The sequence below is a fragment of the Thamnophis sirtalis genome, unplaced genomic scaffold, assembly GCF_051295495.1.
Source record: "Thamnophis sirtalis isolate CommonGarterSnake01/CBP01778 unplaced genomic scaffold, rThaSir2_p1.2 scaffold_3, whole genome shotgun sequence".
NCBI lineage: Eukaryota > Metazoa > Chordata > Lepidosauria > Squamata > Natricidae > Thamnophis > Thamnophis sirtalis.
This window is the reverse complement of record NW_028261383.1, coordinates 25,024,253-25,041,437: the sequence shown is the minus strand read 5'-3', so window position 1 is coordinate 25,041,437 and position 17,185 is coordinate 25,024,253. Positions and strand designations below refer to the sequence as shown.

The 17,185-nt window shown below is 43.4% G+C and overlaps 1 protein-coding gene across 1 annotated transcript; it reads right to left on the bottom strand.

The window, feature by feature from the left end:
• Positions 1-780: 780 nt before the first annotated feature.
• Positions 781-12,871, bottom strand: LOC106551100 (uncharacterized). Its single transcript, XM_087711632.1, has 4 exons — positions 11,449-12,871; positions 6,107-6,233; positions 2,237-3,403; positions 781-1,368 (listed from the first exon to the last, which is right to left on the bottom strand). The coding sequence occupies exons 1-3, from the start codon at positions 12,193-12,195 to the stop codon at positions 2,238-2,240; spliced, it is 2,040 nt and encodes a 679-aa protein (XP_087567758.1). The 5' UTR covers positions 12,196-12,871; the 3' UTR covers positions 781-1,368; position 2,237.
• Positions 12,872-17,185: the final 4,314 nt, after the last annotated feature.

Here is a 17,185-nt window from a genome sequence, read left to right as displayed (position 1 = left end):
TTGTGTCAGACCTGGAAACCATCTTTTACATTTGGGCCTTCAGGCCTGCCACATTTTCTACTGTGGGAAAATGGGAGGGGGGATTATATGGAGTATGGGAGATATATAGTCAAAATAACATTCTTTTCTCAGAGAGTCATGGACACCTTGCCCAGCAGCTGTGATGAGGTGACTGGGAGGCATCTCCAGTTTTGGATGGTGCCTGATTGGATCAGGTAATGGACATGTGGGTGCTGGGCAGGGACTTGAACATTCATTTGAGTGGGGAAAACCTGGAAACTTTCAGATTCGGGTTTTCCCAGATGTGCCAATATGACATCTCTAATAAAATGGAACTTTGAGGAAACTCAAGTCTCGGAGTCCTATTTTGTTGGGGGTGTTACTTGGAACTCTGCCTGTCTGTGGATAGGAAAGTGTGTATTTTTGCCATGGGGTTAAGGGGCTGCTCTATCATTCTTGTTAGGAATATAATCTAATGGTTGGGTTGGCAATATATAAATCATGTAACAATGTTGTAACTGTTTCTTTAAACCATACTGTAAAATGTGACTGGTTGCTGTTTTTCCTCAATCAGCCATAAAAGAGAGCCAGAATGTCTGTTAGTTCTCTCTCTGGGCTGATCTGATCTGAGTGCCGTGAGCTATTGTAAGTTTTGCAACTGTTAGGAAACCTTGATTACTGGACTGATTATATGTTACTGGATGCTGTTATTTGGATAACCCCTTAACTGAAAGACATTGATGACTGACTGAATTATCCGTGTATGACTTGGACTGTTTGATGGACTCTGATACCTCTATTTCCACGAAAGTAAAAGCCTATTCAAACTGTAGTGTCTCTTTATGCTGGTTTGTATGTTCTCCAACACAACTCTCACAACGCTTCGCTGAACATACTCACTCTCCCAGTGGGGAGCTTACCTAATAATTCTCAACAAACGTGATTTCCAACCCATGGAGGGAAAAAGGGAGGGATAGCGAGCGTGAGATGTTTTAATTTCAGGAAGACACAAAAACCCAAATCAAATTGATGGATGATCTCAAGTCCTGTATTGCTGAACGTCGTACAATTTCCTCCATATGAAAAAAAAAAAAAAAAAACAACAGTCACAAACAGAAACATAACAACAGTTCACCCAACTGATTATACAATTCTTAGCAAAAAAAAGGTTGGAAGTGTGGGATTGACGACCAAGACTAGATTTTGGTGGAGGGGGTGGAGAATTCATTCCTCAACCTAAAGTAAAATGTGTTTTACAGCCCATTTCCTCCATATTCCTCTTTCTGACATTCTGCTGTAAGATCGGCCCTCTGTTCCTACCAAAGAGGTGAATTGATAAAGGTCTTCCTTCGGAATTAAACCATTGGTCTGAAAAACAAGAAGGGGAGAAAAAGAGAGAATTGGTAGAAGAATGGCACTTCAGAGAGAAGGTCACTTCTGAAGTGTGCAATATCAATTTATATTGTTTATAATTTATACAGTGGCTCATGTGGCAAAATACATCTCGGTAAATCACCAAATTAGCAGTCTGTCAGGGTTCCGATTATATATCACCCATACTCCATATAATCCCCCCTTCCCAGTAGAAAATGTGGCAGGCCTTGAAGGCCCAGTGCAAAAGATGGCTTCCAGGTCTGACACAGTGATGTGACATGCATTATAACCCTGCTGCTTAGCCACGGAGTCCTCAGGTCCAATAGATGTCAGTAAATGTGACTATCTGTAATGGCCTTTATGGCTCCTGATTCAGTCTACAGCACAACTTGCTGAGGTGGTATTTAGCCACTTCCGACAGGTTCTGGACGCAGCACATAACTCCTAGATGGCCCTGGCCCCCTCTCTGCCTCTGATGCAGAGCCATCTTAGCCTTCCCCAGACTCCAGGACTGGCCCATGTTCCTCCCCCAACCTCCTTGCTGTCTGACTGCTGCCAGCTCCGCAGTGGACAGTGAAGAAACCATATTAATGGATCATCAAACGAATCAGCCCAGGCTTTTCACTCAAGGCACACAGGATTTGGCTTTCCTGCAATGGTTCTTGATATGTTTTAGGCTCCTTTCCCCAAATTATTTTTGTTGCTCTTCCCTACACTCTCTCTCGAGAGAGTCTCAACATCTTTCAACATCAAATGACACTACAATGTCGCTTTTTTCATTCAACAGTGGCAAAATACTGTGGAACCCCATAGAGTTCTGAATGACTTTGGCTTGGTCTGCCTCTCAAGCCAACAGACCTACCTCACAGGGTTGTGATGAACAGCGTGGGCATGTAAACCCCTGCAGGGGGATGCAAGAGCCCTTGGGGCATTTCCTTCTTCTGCCCATGGATTCTCTGGTGACTAACGAGATGCGATCTCCGACTAAATCTCTTCTCGCAGTCGGGGCAACCGTACGGTCTTTCTCCCGTGTGGACCCTCTGATGGCTGATCAGGTTGGTGCTTCGGTTAAATTTCTTCCCGCAGTCCCCGCATTCGTAGGGTTTCTCCCCCGTGTGGATTTTCTGGTGCATTTTCAAGCCCGACCGACGGGAAAAGTTCTCGCCGCAATCAGAACAGGTGTACAGCTCCCCGGTGGTATGGATTCTCTGGTGCCGGAGAAGGTGTTTGTTCCGGCTGAAGCTTTCCCCACACTCGGAGCACTTGAACATTTTCTCACCCATGTGGTTCTTCTGGTGCCGGATGTACGTGGACCGATCGCAGAAGCTTTTGCTGCACAGCAAGCACACGTAGGGCTTTTCACCCGTGTGGCTCCTCTTGTGAGTGATGAGATGGTGGCTTTGGTTGAAACTCTTGCCGCACTCCGTGCACTTGTAGGGTTTGTCGCCAGTGTGGAGGCGTTCGTGACGCATCAGGCTGTATTTGTCGCAGAACTCCTTGCTGCAGGAGGCACAATGGTAGGGCTTCTCCCCCGTGTGCATGTGCTGATGGGAGACCAAGCTGGAACTACGGCTGAAGGTCTTCCCACAATCCGAGCACTGGAAGGGTTTCACCCCAGCGTGGATTTTGCTGTGGTTGTTGAGGTGCGAGCTGCGGCGAAAATGTTTGCCACACTCCGAGCATTCGTAGGGTTTTTTCTGGCCGTGGACTCGGATGTGCACGATGAAGCCGGCCCTGGAAAAAAAGGCCTTCCCACAATCGGAGCATTCAAAGAGCTCCTTGCCGGTGTGGGCCTGGAGATGCTTGTTGAGGCTATGGAATAATTTGTCACTCGGTTGCTTCCCTTTGGGAATCGGTTGCCTGAGGATGGTTGTGTAGAGATCTCTCCTCTTCATTGCAACAGGATCGGTCTCCGGCTCTTCTGGCTGTTCTTCGGTTGGCTTGTTCGGATTCGAGACAGGTTCTTTTAAGTCCTGAATGTTTTCTCTCCCTGCCATCATCTCCTGGTGGTCTCTTTGCCCTTTGTCATCTGCCAAATACAAGAATACCCCCGCCGATTAGTACCTCTCTCTTTAGGGTTCAGGCAGGGCAAGCAATTCCTTGGGCTGCTCAAACATGCCGAGGAATAAGGATTGGAAGTTTTGCAGAAAAACCCATTTTTTGGGCTGGGGAAGAAAAAATGGGAACCTCAGCAGCAGGCCAGTGAAAATACAGATAGTCCTCAACTTACGACCAATCGCTTAGTGACTGTTTGAAGTTCCAATGGACACCCCACATGTTAATTATGACCCAGTTCCGAAATATTCAATGGCTCCTCCCTTGCCCCCTGCAGTCATGTGACCATATTTTGGGCACTCAGCAACTTTTGTTTACTTCCGGTTTTTGACAAAAATGCCTTAGAGTGAAGAGTGAGCTCACTTAACGACCACTGGAAAAGAGGTCATAAAATGAGTCCAGTTTGATGTAATCACTTTACAACTATTGTGACCTATGACATTAATGAGCAGAGTCTATTACGGTCATTAAGTTGAGGATTACCTCTCCTGCCAATGGTCACCCAACTGCCAAGTAGGGTGAGATATGGAAAGGTGGAGTGTGGAATGTCTCAAATTAGCAGCACCTCCTGCTGCAACTTTTTATTACATTAAGATATACACATAACGAAATATACGTTTTGTCCATTTTAATGTATCCATCTGGTTCTGGCCGAGACTCAGTCTTCTTTTGTCTGACCATTGTTTTGGTCGTGGCTCCTCCTTCTGTCCCTCAAGGTTAGTCCTTCTTCCCATTACTGGTAGTCCTCAACTTACGACTACAATTGAGCCCCAATTTTCCATCGCTAGGCAAGACAGTTAAGAGAGTTTTGCCCTCTTCTATGGCCTTTTTGGCCACAGTTGTTAAGTGAATCACTGCAGTGATCACATTACTTTTCAGAAGGTCACAAAAGGTGATCACATGACCCTGGAACATTGCAATTGTCATCAATACAAGCCAGTTGCCAAATTTCCAAATTAGGATCACGGGACCATGGGGATGCTATAACAGTCGTAAGTGTGAAAAATGGTCATAAGTCACTTTTTCCAGCGCCATTGTAACTTTGATTGGCCATTAAATGAATGCTTATAAGTCGAGGGCTATCTGTACATTCACAGGGAATTAGAGGCCTTTTACATGCTGCTGAACTACAATTCCCAGAGGTCTTCACTCTCAGCCAAGTTGGCTAGGGCAGCTGAGAGAGGTTGAGCAACATTCTGAAGGCTGAAGATTCTTTGCATTCGTAGTCCTCATGTTATGAGGGCAAAGGGGACCGGAATTGCCACTGCTAAACAACAGTGACGTGCGGTGAGGTTTATGGCTGGTGAGGCACTGATACAGGGCTTTCAATTTTTTTTAGACATGTGGACTTCAACTCCCAGAATTCCACAGCCAGGCATGCTCAGTTCCAATTTAAAGCGACAGCATTTGTTTTTCTCCTTTGTGAAAAAGTTTTCCTTCATTCTTTTTCTTCTCCCTCCCCCTCCTTCCTCCCTCCCTCCCCCCTCTCTCAAACAGACACACGCACACAGAGAAGTTGGATCCCTCTCTCACTCACTCACTCTCAAACAAACACAAACACAGAAGTTGGATTAGATATATTTTCCAATGGCTTGAAAGCAGCTCCTCTGCCATAACCCCCACCCCCCATTCTCCTGCTGCCTTCCGATCCGAGCCTTTGATTGCAGGTGGAGCCACGTTGCCTTTTCAAACTTGTAATCAGTGAAGTTGGGCTTATATACTTTTAGCCAGCTGTGTGTGTGCGTGCGTGCGTGTGTGTGTGTGTTTGAAAAGGCAACGTGGCTCTGCATGCAATCAAACTTTTTGAATTTCTCCCCCTCCCTCTGACCCACACATGTATCTTTTCCAGCTGTTTCAGAGAAGATTTCAACTCTGCTCTTGCCTGCCATCATGAAAAGAAAAAAAAATGTAAAAGGAAAAAGGTCAGGCTGAGCTAGTTGCTGCCAGAGCCTCTAAAAAGCCTCTAAAAAATGCCCTCTACAGGAGGCAGGAGAACGACGTACCTCATCTACATCAGGAATTTTTCGGCTTTTAACCCTTGCTTAGCTCTGCTCAAGTGATCATAAAGTCAGACTAGATGAGGCACCTCGTTCTCCTGCCTCCTCCTGTAGAGGGCACTTTTTAGAGGCTTTTTTAAACAGTTAAGCACTAAGCAGAGTCATCCATGGTGATTCTGGCAGCAACTAGCTCAGCCTGACCTCAGTTCTTGCCTTTTTCCTTTTACATTTTTTTTTCTTTTCATGATGACAGTGGTGAGGCTCTGCCTCCCCTGACTGCACGTCCCTGAACAACACGATTGTAAAGCATGATGTCACATCACCACCTGTCTTAGCAATGACAGTTTTGTCAGTCCTGGTTGCAGTCGTTAAATGAGGACTGTGCAGATTCTTAAGGATCTCATGTGATCACAGCCACCAACTTCTCGCTGGCTTCCCCATTGACTCTGCTTGTGGGAAGCCTTTACCTTTCCTGCTATCCTTTATATATGTATATCACCCTGCTTCCACAAATCAAGTTGCATAATTTGAATTCTCCAGTTACAGTATGAAGGCTGATGCTGCAAAGGTCACCCCCTAGTGGTGAAATTCTGCAATGAACAAAATGGAGGGCATAAAGGTTACATGGCTGAGAGCAAAGACAGCTGGGAGTTGTAGTTCGCCAAGAAGGGAACCCTTACCTATCATGCAGGTCGTCCCATCCTCCTCTTGCTTGACCTCCCTGCTCAGCTGCCTGAGGGTAACATTCAAAGAAGTTTCTTTTCCTTCGGGGAAATTCACTGCCCCCTCTTGCTTTATCCCTGTCATCTGGAACAAAAGAGGAATTTTAATCTGTAACAGGAGTAGAGGAAATGGCCATCTTTTTGAGATAGACACTTCCTACACCACTTTTGTCTCTTTGGGGGCAGGTGGGCATGTTTCCCCCACCCCCCCAACCCAACCCATCGTTATTTTCTAAGAAGGCAGGAGGAGATCCAATAAACTGAAATAACAATTGCAATAGTAAGAGCACTTAGACATATATTTCGATTTTGTTAGGGATTTGAACTCAGGACCTTCTGAAGGCAGAAAGGAGCAACAATTCTCCTGTTTCTAAGAAAGAGAGCCTGTAATCTAGTACAAGTAGATCTCAACTTATGACACAACTGAGTCCCAACATTCTGTTGCTAAGCAAGACTCTTAAGCGATTTTTGCTCCATTTTACGACTTTTCTTGCCACATTTCACACGTAAGTGAATAGTAATAGCATGTAGACTTATATATCGCTTCATGAGGCTTTATAGCCTTTTCTGAGAAGTTTACAAAGTCAGCCTATTGCCCCCCGACAAGCTGGGTCCTCATTTTAACGATCTCGGACGGATGGAAGGCTGAGTCAACCTTGAGCCGGTTAGGATTGAGGGAATCAAACTGCTGGCAACTGGCAGAATTAGCCTGCAATTCTGCATTTTAGCCACTGTGCCCCCATGGCTCATGTTGGCAGGGAGGTATAAGTCCAGGTAGTCCTTGACTTTAAACAGTGACCATTCAAAATTACAATGGCACTGAAAAAAAAAGTGATTCCTGACCAATTTTCAGAGTTATGACCAAAGCATCACCATGATCATGTGATCAAAAATCAGATGCTTGGCAACCGATTCATACTTATGACGACTGCTGTGTCCCGAGGTCATATGATCCCCTTTTACAACCTTCCAACAAGCAAAGTCAAGGGGGAAGTCAGATTCACTTAACAACCGGATTGCTAACTTATCAACGACAGTGATTCACTTAACAACAGAGGCAAGAAAGGTTGTAAAATGGGGCAAAATTCACTTAACAAATGTGTCACGTAACACCAGAAATTTTGTATGTCTACAGTATTATGGTCATAAGTCAAGGACTATCTGTAGTTCTCAACTTACGATCACAATTTCTTCTTAACCAAGGCAGTGGTTCATTAAGTTTTGCCCCATTTTACAACCTTTCTTGCCAGTTAAATGAATCACTGCCGTTAAGTTAGAACGCAGTTGTTAAGTGAAGTGTTTGTCAGAAGGTCGCAAAATGTGATCACATGATCCTGGGACACTGCAGCCATCAGAAATACTGTATCAACCAGGGTGGATTTGATTTAAATCAAATCAATTTAAATCACAATTTAAATCACAATTTAAACCACTAGTAAAAAGGATTGATTTAAATCATAATTTTTTAAGAGCAACTATCATGTCTGCTGTGAAATTGTGTGAATGCATCAATGCAGTGCATGTTATCTCAGCTTGCAGAGCTTGGATTCATTGAATGAGTTTATCAAAAATGTAAATATTGCAGAATATAGATTCTCATGCTACATAACTAAGCTCCATTACATGCTGAATCAACTAAATTATGAATGTATTTTAAATTGAAAACTATCTTTAGATTTTTACTTCACAAGCATTTTATTAAAATAAATTTGATAAAAATAAAAAAATGAGATTTAAATAAAAAAAATCCAATTTAAAATTTAAAAAATCTGATTTTTAATTTTTTTAAAAAACATCAATTTTTATCCACCCTTGTATCAACCCATTGCCACGGGTTTGAATTTTGATCATGTGCAGTAGTGCAAAAAATAGCCATGTCATTTTTTCCCCATTACTGTAGTAACTTCAGTCATTGAATGAATGGTTGTAAATTGAGGACTACCTCTAGTTTTCTGTTGGACAGTAGGAAGAATTGTCTAATGGTAAGAAGTACAGGTAGTCCTCAGGTTACGACTACAATTGAGCCCAAAATTGATGTTGCTGAAACATTTGCGGTATTCTGGCAGCCGTTTTGGATGTTCCTTTGATGTATGGCAAGACTTGTTTTTGTGTGGTGGTTGGCTGTGTATTTTGTCGGGGTTTGGATGACAAGGATCGTATTATCAAATTAAATTATGTATTATATTACATATTATGTTTTATTATATTAAGTATTATCAATATAGCACCAAAGACAAATTCCTTGTGTGTCCAATCACACTTGGCCAATAAAGAATTCTCTCTATTCTATTCTATTCTATTCTATTCTATTCTATTCTATTCTATTCTATTCTATTCTATTCTATTCTATTCTATTCTAATGTCTCACACATCAAAGGAATATCCTAAATGGCTTCCAGAATACGGCAACCCCTAGGGATAAAGGATAGCTCACAAACCCACATTTACACTCAGAAAAAAACTCAATCGAAACTCAAAGACAAAATACAGACGGAAGACAACAGCAACACGGTATATACAAAATCAGTTGCAACGATTGTAAGCAATTCTTTTGTGGGACAAACAGGAAGGCAATTGATTACAAAGGTTCATGAACATGAACTAGCAGTTAAAACGGCACCATCAAAAATCCCTGATCTCAAATCACACCGATCATAAACAACACCAGTTTGATTGAGAAGGGGGGAAAATCATTGCTAGCACCCACCACACACACAAATTTATTGAAGCTTGGTATTTCTACCAAAGGAGCAATTAACAAAGAGTTAAAGAGTTTTTGCCCCCCTTCTCGAATGGTATGGTTGTTGTGTGTTTTTAAATTTTGTATTGTTATGTCTCGTCTTTTTTATCCCCCTGTCTGTACCTCCTTCCCTGATTGAATTGTGAGCCGCCCTGAGTCCCCTTTGGGGAAAAGGGCGGCATATAAATGTAATCAATCAATCAATCAATCAATCAACAAGCATACTGATCTAGATCCAGCATATGAATATGTAAGAAACCGGACCATTTGAACGTCCAATCAGCAAGAGAACCAATCAGCTGCTCAGAATTTAAATCGCGCTCCGAATGAACAACCGTTCAAACGACCAACTGACCAAACTGTCACACGAGACATTTATAAGCTAGGACTCATTTATATAAGAATAAGACAAGAAAACCCTGATGATGAAGTTACCTAATCTGGTAACAAACAAACAAAAACACACACACATACAAACACACACACACACAAACACACACACAAAATCCCCCTTTTTTCCAGTCAGGTCAAAGAATTTGAAAGAATACAATGCATTTTGTAAATAAAAATGGTGACAGGTCCCAAAGATGGCTTAGGTCCAAGCAGAAATCCACATTATTTCTATAGCAAGGAAGATAAAGCAGGCGTGGTTACATTCACTATTTTATTCGAAGGGGTACATTTGTTTTCGTTTTGATATCCCTTCTGGAATTTGTGTTTGTGTTGTGAAGGGGGTGGGGGGAATGAAGCTTTGACTTTGCTTTTGTTGATGAGAAAGATTTGAATGGCTAGTGAAACCAAAACTTTTGGTTGGAGTGTGTTCATCTTGTACTGGGCTAAGAAGAGTCGGAGATCAATGCCCCTTTTCTTTTTTCTCTTTCCCCTTGTATCTCACACTCCCTTTTCCCCACCTCCGTCCCTTCCCTTAATTTCCTATTTTTTCTTCTCTTCTTTGTATTTTATATCATAATTAAAAAAAAAAATTGGGGGAAAAACCCTAACTTAAACAAGTTTGGAGAGCCAATAACTATCTATAGACTGTCTGCTCTAGTTCTGCAACCCAACAAGAGAGACAACAACTTCAGAGAATAATCAGAATTGCAGAAATACCCAATTACTGCCAACCTGCCTTCCATTGAGGACCTGTACACGGCACAAGTCAAAAAAGAGGGCCATGAAAATAGTTACAGACCCCTCGCATCCTGGATATAAATTGTTTCAACTCCTACTCTCAAAACAACGCTATAGGGCACTGCACACCAGAACAATTAGACACGAGGACAGTTTTTCCCCCCGAACGCCATCACCCTGCTAAACAACTAATTCCCACAACACTGTCAAACCATTCACTAAGGCTGCATTACTATTATTAGTCTTCTCATTGTTCCTATCATCCATCTCCTCCTCTGCTGGCATGAGTAGGGCAGGCCAATCCCAGTGGGATGAGATGGTCCCTTAAATTTTAACCCATTTTATCACTTTGCCTACCACAGTTGTTAAGTGAATCACCTTGTGGCTTATAATAGATACTGGTTAATGTAAGATGGCTTCTGTCTTCTGAAAATTGCTAATGGGTTGGTGGACTAATTCTGTCAATGGGTTAAAAACCATGTACAGAAAACCTCTCCCTTCTGACGCGAAGGCAAGGACAAATATTGTGTTTGAGTTTGATTGCAAATGTGACTACGGGTAGTCCTTGACTTATGACAGTTTATTTAATGACTGTTCAAAGTTACAATGGCACTGAAAAGAGGGACTGACGAACACTTTTCACATTTGCACATTTGCAGTATCCCTATGGGCCACATGATCAAAATTCAGATGCTTGGCAACTGACTCATATTTATAGCGTTTTGCAGATTCCTGGGGTCATGTGATCCCCTCTTGCAAACTTCCGATGAGCAAAGTCATTGGGAAACCAGATTCACTTAACGCCTGTGTTAGTAATTTTGACAACTGCATTGATTCACTTAATAACTGTGTCCAGAAAGGTCGTAAAATGGAGCAAAATTCACTTAACAAATTTCTCACTTATCCTCATAATTTTCAGGCTGAGTTATGGTCCTAAGTCAAGGACTACCTGTATAAAGTATTTGAAATACCTTTTTGGGCAGCCAATTATGAAATCTCTTTAATGTATTTCTCATCATAACCTTAAAGTTTTGGCCCATTTTATCACTTTTCCTACCACAGTTAAGTGAATCACTGCAGCTGATAAAATTCTAGTTGTTCAGTGAATCTGGCTTCCCCATTGACTCTGCTTGTCGGAAGGATGCAAAAGGGGCTCACATGACCTTGGGACACAGCAACCGTCGTAAGTACGAACCAGTTGCCAAGCATCTGACTTTTGATCAAACGATCATGGGGATGCTTCAAAGGTCGTAACTGTGAAACATGCTCAGAAGTCACTTGGTTCCATGCCGTTGCAATTTTGAACGGTTACTAAATGAACTTGTGAGTCGAGGACTGCCAGTACGCCATCCTTCACCCAGCATCCAACTTCAGTTGGGGGGGGGGTCCCCCAGCCACCCAGCATCTCCAGAAGTAAAGTAACTCTCACCTGCTGATCTGGCTTCTCACGCTGTCTTAGGAGGAAGCTCTCTGCCAAGGCTACTGCATGGAAGCAGCTCTTGGAATCCCGTTCCCGGATCCAGCTCAGCATCTCCAAGGGCAGGATGGCCAGGAACTGCTCTAGGATCACCAGCTCCAGCATCTCCTCCTTGGTGTGCCTCTCGGGCATCAGCCACCGGTGGCAAAGTTTCCGGAGTTGGCAGTAGGTCTCCCACGGACCCTCAGCCTCCCTGTAACTGAATTGCCGGAAATGCTGGCGCTGGCATTCAGAATTGCCGGCTTCGGGGTTTTCGGTTGGCTCCTCGCTTCCTCCACTTGGGATCCTGAAATCTCTGCTGTCCAGTGTAACTTTGGGGACCTTCTCTGCTTTAGCCCAGTCAGACACGGCCTCTGCTCCTTCCGAAATGGATGGGAACGCCTTGGGGCTATGCTGCAGCACCGCCTCCGGCAACTCGGAGAGCCCCTGGCCCAGAGGAAGAGATGAGGCTGTGTCGAGAAAGTTGCGCCATTGTGCTTCCCACTGTTGCGGTTCCGAACTCTCATTGTCTTCCTGTTTAATGTGCTGAAGTGAGGGATACAACCCTCCTGATTCGACTTTGGTATGCCCAGCCAGGTGGGCATGTCTCTCAGGCTCCAAGTCCTGCTTTTCCATTTTGATTTCTGGCTTCACCTCCGGGTCAACGATGACTCTCTGAATCCCTGAGGCTGAAATCTCCACCTCCCGCTCCAAAGACATGATCTTTTTTCCCTGGATGAATCTAGTTTACTTCCGACCTGCCATTTCTTCCTTCAGATGCAGAGGAAAACATCTAGCATTGGGATTCTGCTTCCTTGAGGCAAGGGGGACGACGACGTCCTCATGTGTCTCATCTCCCTCAAGATCAATTCCTTAAAAAAGTAAAAAATAGGAAGATTCATGAGCAGGACAGGAATACTCAAACAGCTGTTCTAAGTTTCAATTCCTATCATCCTCAATCCAGCAAAGCTAATGGCAAGGGATCATGGGAGGTGTAGTCCTCAAAATCGCACAGAATAATATGCTCCTGGTTAAGAGATAGTGTTTGGCCTGTATGTTTCTGGCTAACAGGGCAGAAATATGCTGCATCAGGATGAAGCCTGGCACTCCAAAGACATCATGGAACACTGATGATGTTACTTAGTTGGGTGATAAAATGTCTGCAGGAAAACATCCAAGTCCAGAAAGCACCATGGATTCCACAGTTCAACCTGGAGCTACGTATATTTTTTTCCCCTGGAACAATTCCACATTTTTAAAGTCCCCCAGTTAGATTCACACTTTTTTCTTAAAAGCTATTTTTTCCTTCCTTTTACACCCCTCTCTAGTTGGAAGATGCTTTATGCTTAACTCCCAATCTTCCCCTCCACAGGTAGTCCTTGACTTACAATCATTCATTTAGCGACCATTCAAAGTTATAATGGTCCTGAAAAAAATTATTTCCAATAATCTGGTCACATGATCAAAATTCAGGCATGTTTAGCCACTGGCATGTTTTCAAGGTAGATGCAGCATCCTGGTCATTTGCAACCTTCCCAGCTAGATTCTGACAAGCAAAGATAATGGGGTGGGGAGCGGGATTTGTTTAACAACCATGTGATCACTGTCGGCCAGACAGTGTCAGCTAGCGACCCCCAAGGGGAGAGCCTTCTCTGTGGAAGCGGCTTCTCTCTGGAATGAGCGGCCTGGAGCCTCAACCTCCGGTCCTTCCGACGCGCCCTCAAAAGTTGGCTTTTCCAGCAAGCCGGCCTGGCCTCAACAGAATAAAATAAATGACTAATTTAATTGTTCATTTTAATCTAATTTTTAAATTTTTATTGTTAATATTAATTGGGTTTGTTTTTGGATACTTTATTTAATTTCCTTTTTAACTTTTGTAATATGTTTGTTTTTTAATGTTGTACGCCGCCTTGAGTCCTTTGGGAGAAGGGTGGCATATAAATCCAATAAACAAACAAACAAACAAACTTAAAAATTGCACAAGATAGTCTGACTTGCAGCCATTTGTTTAGTGACTATTCAAAATTACAATAGCAATAGTTACAATACTGAAAAAAGGGACTTATGACCACTTTTCACACTTAACGACCGTTTGCAGCATCCCCGTGGTCATATGATCAAAATTCAGATGCTTGGCAACTGCTATGTGTTTATGACAGTTGCAGTATGCCTGGGGGGGGTGTCTCACATGATCCCCCTTTTGTGACCTTCTGCCAAGCAAAGTCAACAGGGAAGCCAGATTCACTTAACAACTATGTGACTCACTTAACAACTGCAGTGATTCAGTTAAGCGTGTCAGGAAAGATTGTAAAGTGGGTGAAGAACTCATGTAACGGTTGCCTTGCTGAGCAATGGAAATTGTGGGCTCAATTGTGGTGGTTAAGTCGAGGACTACCTGTAATTTTGTTGAACAATTATGGCAAAAAGGTTGTAAAATAGAGCACAACACACACTCAGGCAACCACTTTCTTTACTAACAAAAGATCAGCTTTCACTTGTGGTTGCAACAGAATGAACATAAATGCTATCAATAGCTTCAGATTGTCACTTGCTAGTAGGGCTCCCCGGGTTAAGAGCCCACCAACTCCCCCCCCACATCTGACCTCCCTTGCTGGCCTGTGGTTGTGGTTCATCCCAAATGAACTACGGTATTCTCATTTGGAATGGGATCACTCGCTACGGCCAAGTTGCTATGAGCCAATTCAACACAGCCAACCTGCTGTGGGACAATTTAATAATTCGGTTCCACCACAAAACCGCGGTAGACAAAAGTGCGGTCGACGAAAGCGCATATGTGACGTCATCACAGCGCGACGAAAAAGATCGGAAAATGTAAAAATAAAGCGAAAACCTTACCCTAACCCCCCCAAACCTAACCCTAAACCTAACCCTTAACCTAACCCTAAACCTAACGAAAAACGTAACGCTAACCCTTAACCTAACGCTAAACGTAACGCTAACGCTCTAAACCTAACCCTAACCCTTAACCTAACCCTAACCCTAACCCTTAACCTAACCCTAACCCTAACCCTAACCCTTACCTTTATGTGAATCGGCTTGCTGTAATTTTATTTTTATTTCAATTTTTCGATCTTTTTCGTCGCGCTGTGATGACGTCACATACGCGCTTTCGTGGACCGCGCTTTTGTGGACCGCGCTTTTGACGGGTCACGAATAATTCTATTTAATTATTTAAAATAAATAAAAAAATATTTTAATTTTTGCCATTCACATTTCATTCCGTCCCCCCCTTTTGCATCCTTTAATAATTCTATCCGACTATTTCTTCAATATTAAGTGCAACTCTTTGTCCTGCAGGGAGTCAGCTGTGGCAAGTTGGCCATGGCAAGTTGGCGGTGGAGAATTGTCATAGATCCATTCTCCCTTCCCAGAGGGGGAGGAAACTACACACGTACACAATGTAATTGCAACACAATGCAATTGTAAAGCACTTATATTAAAGAGTGTCGAGAAGAGCAGCAAAGATGTGTAGGAGCCTGGAGGCTAAAACATACGAAGAACAGTTGCAGGAATTGGGTATGTCTAGTGAAGAGAAGGACCAGGGGTGACATGACAGCAGTGGTCCAATACTTGAGAGGCTGTCACAGAGAAGAGGGAAGGGGGTGTCAAGCTATTTTCCAAGGCACCTGAAGGCCAAACAAGGAATAGTGGATGGAAACTGATCAAGAAGAGATTCAATCTAGAAATAAGGAGACATGTTCTGACAGTTAGAACAACCAACCAATGGAACAGCTTCCCTTCGGAAGTTGTGGGAGCTTCATCACTGGAGGCTTTCAAAGAAGAGACTGGACTGCCATCTTTCAGGAATGGTATAGGCAAGGTCTCCTGCTTGAACAGGGGTTGGAGTAGATGACCTGCAGGATCCAGTCCAACTGTTCTGTTCTGCTCTACATCCTATCCTATCCTATCCTATCCTATCCTATCCTATCCTATCCTATCCTATCCTATCCTATCCGGATTTGCATTGGAATTAAAAGTTGCATTTACTTATCTGCTTAGCTTCCATTTCAATACTTCCCCCCCCCCCGACCCTTGATTTATGCAATGAAAAGCAATTCACAGCCCCTCTTCGTCCATTGGCAGTCGTGCACGCAATCAAAGGGTCGTTTGGAGGAGGTGCGGAGTGTGTACCCCTCTTCTTTTGGTGCTTCCCATTGCTCCCGCCTCGCCCCGCTCCTTCACTTACAGATCCCGAGTAAGGCAATGGGAATTCCGGCCGCGAATAAATCCCGGCGAATAAATCCCGGCGCGCTTGTGGAATAAATCCCACTCCAGCCTCCACCCAAAAATTGTATTTCTAATTAATCTGCAATGTAAAGCTTCGCTTGCAAATTTGCCGAAGGACAGAACGGCGGGGTCGACAGAAAGAAGCTCTCCGCCCCGCCCACTTTCCCGAGTCCCCGCCTCTCGAGCAAACTAATCTGAATTTTAACCCTTCAAAAACCGAAGTTCCTACCCCTGATTTTGCCTTAGATGTGGTTTTTCCGAGGATCGGTGGCTCTGAACAGTGGCACGCCTTGCCTATAAAAATATATTTGTTTTTCGATTGTAATAGGGGCGTTCCTGATTTATTTTTTCCTTTTGCTCTTTTTATGCAAGCTGCATCAGTTACTCCAAGGTTAGAATGGAATGGAAAAGAATGGGATTGAATTGGAAGGGAATGGAATAGAATAGAATAGAATAGAATGACTGTTGGCACTTTACATGTACACTAATCAGCATATATTAAAATAACATTTTGGTGCATTTAGCTCTCAAAAGATAACTATTACGCACATATATGTACATATGACAGAGCGAAACATCACAGTCTAGTTTGGATGTATATGTATACATGGCAGGGGAAAAAAGAACCTGAGTTTGCCAGATGGATGGCATAAGGAACAACGCTGTTACAGAATCTAATAGTCCTGTTACAAATACTTTGAAGTGGGCATGAAATCCTCTTATCTTCGCTACCGGTTCGGAAGCAGGACTGCACGTGTGTGCGTGTTTGCGTTGCTCATGCGCAGCACTTCTGCACATGCGCAGAGCGTCCATGATGATGTCTGGGTGGGTTAGGTGGGGTCTCCCGCTGCCTCCGCCACTACCGGTTTGCTCAAACCGGGGCAAACCGGCTGAATACCACTTCTGCTTTGAAACCTCCCCGAGGGGAGTAACCAAAACAAGATTCAAGGTTCAAATCAATGATTCCTGGGCCGATGTGAAAATAGGTTCAGTGGGAGGCTGTGCTTTTTAGTTCCCTCTTGGTGAAAGTAAAAAAGCTGTGGGGGTGGGAGGCAGAGATTTCTATTTTTAAAGAACCCAAATGTGTCAATAAAGATTTAAGATGTGAGGACTTTAACTCCCAGAATTCCCCAGCCAGCCATGCTGGCTGGTGAATTCTGGGCATTGAAGTCGCATCTTAAAATTGCTACGTTTGAAAAACTGGTGTAAGTATTACAGGGGACTACAGATTGTAAACACTTTAGAGAGATAGTTGGGGTGAGAATTGAGGGAAAATAACAAGAGAGGGATAAAAGACTCTTCCTTTTTTGGATTTTTCATATGTCAGTTACAATTATTAAGTAGGTTTGCCCCATTTTATGACCTTTCTTGCCATAGTTGTTCAGTGAATCCCTGCAGTTGAGTTAGTCACAAGGTTGTTAAGTGAATCTGGCTTCCCCATTGACTTTGCATGTTCAAAAGG